The 8,388-nt window shown below is 39.1% G+C and overlaps 1 protein-coding gene and 1 long non-coding RNA gene across 15 annotated transcripts in view; one reads left to right on the forward strand and one right to left on the reverse strand.

Annotated features, from left to right (window-relative positions):
- The window catches only part of LOC121018225 (uncharacterized), a 190,622-nt gene that overhangs the window by 118,642 nt on the left and 63,592 nt on the right, over window positions 1-8,388 (reverse strand). For both annotated transcript variants that reach the window (XR_005785096.1, XR_005785095.1), the window contains exon 3: window positions 6,751-6,881. This is a non-coding gene — a long non-coding RNA (uncharacterized LOC121018225). The remainder of the gene's footprint in view (window positions 1-6,750; window positions 6,882-8,388) is intronic.
- IRAG1 (inositol 1,4,5-triphosphate receptor associated 1) overlaps window positions 1-8,388 on the forward strand; it is a 125,298-nt gene that overhangs the window by 102,501 nt on the left and 14,409 nt on the right. For 12 of the 13 annotated variants that reach the window (XM_040456877.1, XM_040456884.1, XM_040456878.1 and 9 more), the window contains 3 exons: window positions 1,300-1,349; window positions 1,883-1,990; window positions 4,369-4,433. In XM_040456877.1, the coding sequence (XP_040312811.1) occupies window positions 1,300-1,349; window positions 1,883-1,990; window positions 4,369-4,433 (223 nt within the window). The remainder of the gene's footprint in view (window positions 1-1,299; window positions 1,350-1,882; window positions 1,991-4,368; window positions 4,434-8,388) is intronic. The other variant, XM_040456875.1, reaches the window with a different exon arrangement.

Genomic DNA, 8,388 nt, shown 5'->3' on the forward strand with positions numbered 1-8,388 from the left:
GGTAATTGTGATCAGACATTTGTAAATGGGCGTAAATCTAAACAAGCATCCCGTATTGAAAACAATAATCATAATAATATGGGATTACAAAAACAAAGTAAACAAAACTACTAAAAGCAACATAATTTGAAATTTGAGGGAGTTATTGTTTTAAGGTCTAATTAGGAAAAGAATAGAAATCATGATTAATTTAAAAAGTTAAAGTCATGTAATATGAGGGCGCCTGGGTGGCTCAGTCAGTGATGCATCTGACTCTTGATTTTGGCTCAGGTCATGAGCTCAGGGTCATGGGATTGAGCCCCTCATCAGGCTCTGTGCTATGCATCGAGTCTGCTTAAGATTCTCTTTCTCTCTCCCTCTGCCCCTCTCCCCTGCTTGTACTCTCTCATAAATAAATAAATACATACATACATACATACATACATACATACATACATAAATATAAAGTCACATAATATGTTACAAATTTAAGTGGGTACATTAAAGATTAGAACTAAAATGCATAACTTCTACACCAATGTGCAGGCTGGAAGGGGTGGTAAGTAAAAAAAAAATTAATGAAGTGAGGTAAATAGAAAAACAAGGGGGGAAATGTGCTTTTTAAGAGACATACCTAAAATACATGGATATGAGGGACAAACAGATATACAAGCTAGATAATATTGGTCAAACTGACACTGAATTGAGCTTTCAAAAACACTTCTCTGCACATATTAGTGTTTTCTGGTGGCAGTATTATCCAGATGTGGTAGAAAACATTTTATATAAAATATATCATCTAATGTATGTACTAAGGAGATGAAAATACAGGGTGCTCGTTTCCTTTGTTCCAAATTTTTTATAGATGACTTATTAAAACCACTTTGTCAACAATTTTCCATTATTTACTGATACCACACCTTCCTTGCTCATAATTTCACTGACTGCATGTCCCTTAAATGAGCAAGAAATAACCCCAAAGCCTTGGTATCGCTATAAGTAGTTTTTCACATACTCATCAGGGCATTACCAGAGACTATGCAGCGGTGTCAGGTGGATATCAGAGGTCCAAGATGGGCTTCTCATAGTGCCCAGAGGAGTTAGGATAAAAATTCTGTCCAGAAAAGTCCCACTCTACAGATAATTGTCTCAGGGGGTAGTGTCAAACTCAGTGTTCCCATCACTTAGGCTCTTAAACTATTCCTTGAGGGATAGTTCTGATAAACTGATATCTCAGCTTAGTTTCTGGCTACCCATTTTCTGCTGGAGCCTACTCTGAAAACTTACCTGACTTCTCTTCTCTGTTCCCTCTTGCTGCAGAAGATGGGGTCCCTCGAACAGCGCGGTCCATGTCCCTCACACTGGGAAAGGTATGCATGTTCAAGGAATACCAGGGCTCCCAAGGGGATTACAAGAGACGTTGCCACAGTCACCCAGAAAGTCATTCATGCTTGGATCTACAGGTGCCAGAGAACCTCTGGACAGGGTCTCTAATTCAGTTTACCACACTTCCTAGTTCATCCTTCAACCTTCTCTTGCTCATGGTTTCTCTGACTGTACCATCCCCCAAATTAATAAGAAATGATGCATAAACCTTGGTATTCCTAGACTTTTCAGACACTATCCGGGATGTTATCCAGACTGGGGGTCATTTCTTTTCCATTTCTTCAGGATATAATCTAAAATAAGAACATGTTGAGAAATCACTCACCACTAACAGAAAACTTGGGTCAACTTTGACCACTCTTTCCACACCAAGCCCCAACACCATCACCACCCCAAAGCCAAAATGTCCAGTGAATGTAATTACAGCATTAGGAACTAGTAGGAATTTTCCAGGCCTTTTGAACTGTGGATGCTGTTCCCTCCATGACAGTGGGCCTGGTCACTTCTCTTCCCACAGAACATGCCCCGTCGGAGGGTCAGTGTTGCAGTGGTTCCCAAGTTTAATGCCCTGAACATGCCTGGCCAATCTTCCAGCTCATCACCCATCCCCTCCTTACCAGCCCTGGTGAGTATAATGATGCCCACCTCCCAACCCTCTTTAACCTCTCCCTTAGGGTCACTACTATGGGGAGTGGCCTACGTGGCAGCAGGATCAAAAAGGAGAGGAAATTCCCAGCACTGATTCTAGAGTATGGGCTAAAAAGCTCAATATAGACCACGTCCCATGTCTTCCACTGCCCTGAGTAGAAGACTCGGTATCCTTGAGCAAGATGCTGGCTGCTCAAAGAGTATTCTTTGCAAATAATATTTATTTCCATGTTTAAGCCACAATCCTGTAAAGTGGGCATGATGTTTTTCTTCCATTCTGCAATGGGTTTAAATACCTGAAGGTTTCATTGTGTAATAAGTGTTAGAGCTGAGCTTTTAACCCTAGGCTTTCTAATTCCAGGGCCTGAGTTCTTAAACCCAATGTTATCCTACATCAATTCTTTGCAGCATTAAGAAATGAAATTACTGAGGGGAAGGGGCAAAAAAAAAAGAAAAAAAAAAAAAAGTTACAGAGAGGGAGGGAAGGAGGCAAACCATAAGAGACTCTTAAATACTGAGAACAAACTGAGGGTTGAAGGGGGGTGAGGGAGAGGAGAAAGTGGATGATGGGCATTGAGGCATCTGTTGGGATGAGCACTGGGTGTTGCATGGAAACCAATTTGACAATAAATTATATTTAGTATAAAAAAAAGAAATGAAACTACTGGAATGCCCATTTAATAAGAGATTGATTAAATATACTTGGCCCTAAAAGGGGTTCCTATGCAGTCAAAAATGACATGAAAAATGTCCATAATTTATTATTAATAAAAAGGAATTTAAAAACAGTATATACAGTAGAATTCTGTTTTGTAGGGGTTTTTTAAAGAAGTATATTTTCTATGTGTAGAGATAGTGAATTCTGTAAGACTATTAATACTTGTTATCTCTGGGAAATGATAAAACCACAAGTGATTTTTATTTTCTTCTCAATGCCTTTTTATACCTTTATAATAAGAATATATTGCTACTAATCAGGAAAAAATTCATTTCAGTTGTTTTAAACATACACAGTTCCTATATAACAAAATATTTTCTACATCCCAGGCTTTTGTGGATCTGGCTAATATTACGTCAAACTCTTCTAATTCTTTCTTCAGTTGCTTCTCTATTCTGTGTCCATGCCTAGCACTACTCTATAAGGCAACAATCTGATTGTGTAAGCAATAGATAAAATAGATTCGAGCTCTTTTGAGCCAATTGGTAGCAGTAGCTTCTTTCACCTCTTTTTCAATCATCTATGAAACTAACCTAAACTCCCAAATCACCCATTAAAACAAAGCAACCTAAAAAAAAATTTTTTTAAAGGAGCTTAGGGAGGGCCAGTTAGTGTGTTTAATAGACCTATTTCTGGTACTATACTAAATGTAAGAATATGTTTTCTAAATATACAGTTGACCCTTGAAAAATGCAGGGGTTAGGGACACCCACCCCCATGCAGTTAAAAACCCGCATATAACTTTTGATCCCCACAAAACTACTGATGATCCGAAGCCATAATTACCAATAACATAAAAAGTCAATTAACACATATTTTGCACGTTATATGTATTATATACTGTATTCTTATAATAAAGTGAGCTAGAGAAAAGAAAATGTTAAGAAAATCATAAGGAAGAGAAAATACATTTATAGTACTGTACTGTATCTATAGAAAAAAAAATCTGTGTAAGAGGGCCTGAGTAGTTCAAACCCGTGTTTTTTAAAGGTCAACTGTGTATTCCTTTAGGCTAAAAGTTGGCAACCAGGGATATGTGTTAAAATCACAGAAGGTACTTCTAAAACGTTGCCCAGGCCTCATCCCAAGATTCTGAATTGGATCAGTACTTTAAAAAAATCTCCCCCAGGGGATTCTAAGGTGCAGCCAGATTTGAAAACCATTTCTTAACCCAAATCCATTACAACAAAACAATGTGGTAGTCCTGTGGAATTTATTATAAAGACATTTCTGATGGCTTGGGGTTTTAGGAATGACAGGGATCTCCTGAGGATTGTGCTTGGAGCTACATCTCCAGGGCAGTGATGGGCCTGTGTTTGGTAGGAGACCTGCTGATATTCAGTCCAAGTCAGTAAACAACCGTCTCAGAACTGGATGGCTCCCCTCCAGAAGGGAGCCTCAAGATGTAAATTCTTCACTCATGAAAACTTGGAAGAGGGGAAGTAAAAGGTGCAAGTTGCATGGGCCTCAGGGGGCACTAAGGAATGGAGCCCAATGTTTGGGCTTGATGCAGATTAGAAAGCAGGGGAAGAGGTGGGACGGCAGCAACCCCTTCCCAGCCCTATCAGAGACCTAGCAGCTCTGGTTTCTTCCTTCCTAGCTGATCTTCAATTGCCTGTCTCCTATTTTTCATTCAGTCAGAATCAACCAATGGGAAAGGCAACCTACCTGCCACCTCAGCACTGCCTGCACTTTTGGAAAAGTAAGTTTGTTGATTTTCCTCTTAACTTTGGGGATCTCTCAGGAAATTTTCCCTAACTCACCTTTCCTCCCATACTTTACTCTTAAAAAGTGATGGAAAGCAAATTAAGTTCTAAGGGAACTGAGTGGGACTCTGAGACTCACAAAGATTTCAGAGTCAGTTTGCAATCTGGACCAGGAACATGCTATAGCTGAGTCCAAGTGTATCTCGATCTCAGAAGAGCCCAGAGGAGATGGAAACCTTCTCTGTTGGTTAGAATTCTTTGGGCTATGGATACAAGAAAGTCCCAACTCAAAGAGGCTTAAAAAGTAAGTCCAGAGGTAGATCATTTCCAGGTGTAGTACAGCAGGGCCCCAGCTCGGCCTCTACAATTTCCTTGCTTCTGCTCACTTTGTATGTTGACTTCATCAGCAGGCTTGTGGCAAATGGCTACTATTTTCAGGTATTCCATCCAGACATGAAAAGAATAACTGGACTATCTCTTCTCATGCTTCTTTTTTATGGGCAAACCCAGAAACATTTTTTAAGTCTTCCTTAGTAAATTTGGAACATGGTTCCTTCCTAAACCAAACACAGGCTTTGGGAATGGGATTGTCATCATGGGCTTAAATGGTGCCCTGGAGATGGGGACAGAGGGTCAGTTTCCCATGAAGCAAGATGGCTCTGTGAAGAACAGTAAATTCCTGAGCAAAATCACATGGCTGTTAGGAAGCAGATAGGAGAGTGAGTTCTGGATTGGCAATGAATAGTGTCTGCTCTGCTTAATTTTTCTAGGCATCTATGCAATTTTCAGGTCTTTTCATCCTCAGCCAGAGCAAGGCAGGCTGTTTCTACACACTCAGAAGAGTTTATAACTTGCTTTTCAAATTCTTTCATTTGCTTGCTAGAAAACATCTGGATTACAGCTGTCACCTCTCAGAATTTTCCCTCGTGTCTTTTCTCACTTGGTAGAACATACACCTTTATTCTTGCTTCTTCTTTGCCTTAAGACAGCTTTAGTCCTTCATTTTTCATTGCTGTTAGAATAGTTTTGCTTGACTTGGCAAGGAAAGTCTATGTTGGGCCCCTTTTCATTATAGATAACCTCCCAAGCTCCCCACTCCCAGAATCAGTCTATTTTGCTCACCTCTCAGTATATGCAACCACCAACCTATCACTCCATAATGACTCATCCCACTTTAGTCTTGAAGTTTGTCTAGGAACTCCTCACTTTGATACCTCACCCTGTATAAGCTTACCGTTCCTTCATGTTGCATAGGGTACTTTTGTTTCTTTCTTTGTTTCCTTGGCTTCTTGATAATTACAAAGAAATTAAAAAGGGGTGACAAACTAACAACCATGTGGAAGTAACCAAGGTTACAGAAACTTACCAAGTCCATAGAGTCATAATGTCTACTCCATGATCTCTGAATCTCTCCAAAAATGGTCACTTGATTCCCTGAGTGAAAAGCACACTAAAATTCTCCCTTCCAATCCTGCCTTTGGATACACAAACCCCTTCTCCAGAAGAGTCACCAATAAGGCTCTCCATTCTTAGCCTACATAATCAACCAAGGCAAAAGATCTATGTCCTAACTCTTTGAAACAGACTCTAATCATGATGGATCAGGACCTGGACTCTGTAGAACTATTGCTCAGGCCAGCTGAGAGCTTTGGTCTGAGGCAGTGGGGATCATCAAGAATCTGAGCTATCCTTGGTAGGAGAAAGTGGAAATTAAGGACAGCAAAGCATCAGCCCCAAATCAGAAATGACAACAGGATGAGGATCAGTAGTGGCATCACCATTCCAAGGGTGAGGATAGAGACAAGTCAAGCAATAAGCTCCAGGAAGGTATCTACAGTTCACCCTTTTCTATCCAAAGAGACCACCATGATATATTATCCATGCTGTGGCTATTGGGGATATACCCAGCCTATAAGGATGGCTGCAAAAAGGGGAGGACATATTCAAAGAGGAGGGATTCAAGACTAACAATAGCTTTTCTGCTCTAGATTTATAAAAGGTGCTAAGTGGTTTCCATCTGAATTCATGAAACTAGAAACATTAATAGATTGCCAACAGGCTAACAATGAGGCAATCTGTGACTGAAAATAAGTTCATATCTTCTATTCTAACACAAGTACAGTCAATTCTAGCTACCTTCTCCATAGTGTTAAAGAGAAAAAAAATACATTATAAGTTAATATACATTGTTTTCTAGATTGTTACAATGAGCTTGATTTAAAGTGATTTCACATTTCCCTAAGTATACAGTAACTAACTAAGCAGGAAGGGAAGTGACTAAGCAGGTGAAAAATGATAAGAAGATGAAATTACCTGTGGCTGCTTCTCAAGCAAATATCTGAGAGCTGATTGCACTGACCAATGTGATTTGAGAGAATTCTGAGTGTTGTTTTTGTAGGTCACCTCATAGTAAATTGTTCTTCACTCAACAAAAGTCTAGAGACCTGTAGAATTAGAGGAAGATATAGAGAGCAATATTTAAAGTTAATCTTAAAGATTAAAACAGAAAACAGAATAAAGCTCACAGTGAGTTCCCCAAGTAGGAAGAGCTATTTATTCATAGACTTTTATTCTGTCATCCTCAACAATTAATCACCAAGGTCTAAGCATCTAGAATGCACTCAGAAGCTCACAGTCTAATGGGAAAGGCATATGGGAAACAGCCCAGTATAATACAATGTGATACCATAAGGAAGTACAGGTTGCTAAGGCAACAACACACAATGAGTGCCTTAACCCAGATTTCCTATAGGTGGGGGGAGGTGAGCCTCAGAAAATGTTTCCTCTAGGAATGTACTTTTAAAGTGAAGGCCTTTTGTTTCAAAGGGGCACATGCACCCCAATGTTTATAGCAGCACTATCAATAATAGCCAAAGTATGGAAAAAGCCCAAATGTCCATTAATGGATGAATGGATAAAGAAGATGTGGTATATATATACAATGGAGTATTACTCGGCAATCAAAAAGAATGAAATCTTGCTATTCAAAACTATGTGGATGGAACTAGAGGGTATTATGCTAAGCAAAATTGGTCAGTCAGAGAAAGACAAATATCATATGACTTCACTCATATGAGGACTCTAAGACACAGATCAGATGAACACAAGGGAAGGGAAGCAAAAATAACATAAAAACAGCGAGGGGGACAAAACAGAAGAGACTCATAAATATGGAGAACAAACAGAGAGTTACAGGAGGGGGTGTGGGAGGGGGGATGGGCTAAATGAGTAAGGAGCACTAAGGAATCTACTCCTGAAATCATTGTTGCACTATATGCTAACTTGGATGTAAATTAAAAAACAAATTTAATTAAAAATTTAAAAATTAATTAATTAATTAATTAATTAAAAAAATAAAGTAAAAGCCTTTAAACCTGAAGGCTATGTAGTTTAACCAAGTGAACTGGAGTTTAACAATGTTCCAGGCTCTGAGGCAAGAAATGGAGTAGTCAAGGAATTATAATAATGATGGTGGTGATAATTACTATTATTATTTACAGCATGCTTACTTTATGCCAAGTCCTATTCTAGTTGCTTTACATCAATGATCTCATTTAATCTTTACAATACACCCCTGAGGTAGATATACTATCCCTATTTTACAAATGTGGCAACTGAAACAGAGAAATCACTTGCCTGAGTAGATAGCAGAACTCATGCTTTTAACCTCTTAATAGACCTTCCAACTAGAAGAATGGAAAGAAGTTCAGTATGACTGGAGACAACAGGATGCATTTAAAGGCTATTTTTATAAGAAGCCTTGTGAGCTACTGTGAATGACCTGATGACTGGCTGGCCATGGAGTAGTGTGGGGTGAGAGCAGAGAGTGTACACAGAGCAGTTCACTGAGGGATTAGAAAAATCATGGATGTGAATGATATATGGCATTAGTTTCATAAAAAGAGTCATTATAATGATATATCACAGAGAAATATTCACTATAATCTCTAA

This window comes from Herpailurus yagouaroundi, unplaced genomic scaffold, assembly GCF_014898765.1.
Source record: "Herpailurus yagouaroundi ecotype Mexico unplaced genomic scaffold, PumYag 218, whole genome shotgun sequence".
Classification (NCBI taxonomy): domain Eukaryota; kingdom Metazoa; phylum Chordata; class Mammalia; order Carnivora; family Felidae; genus Herpailurus; species Herpailurus yagouaroundi.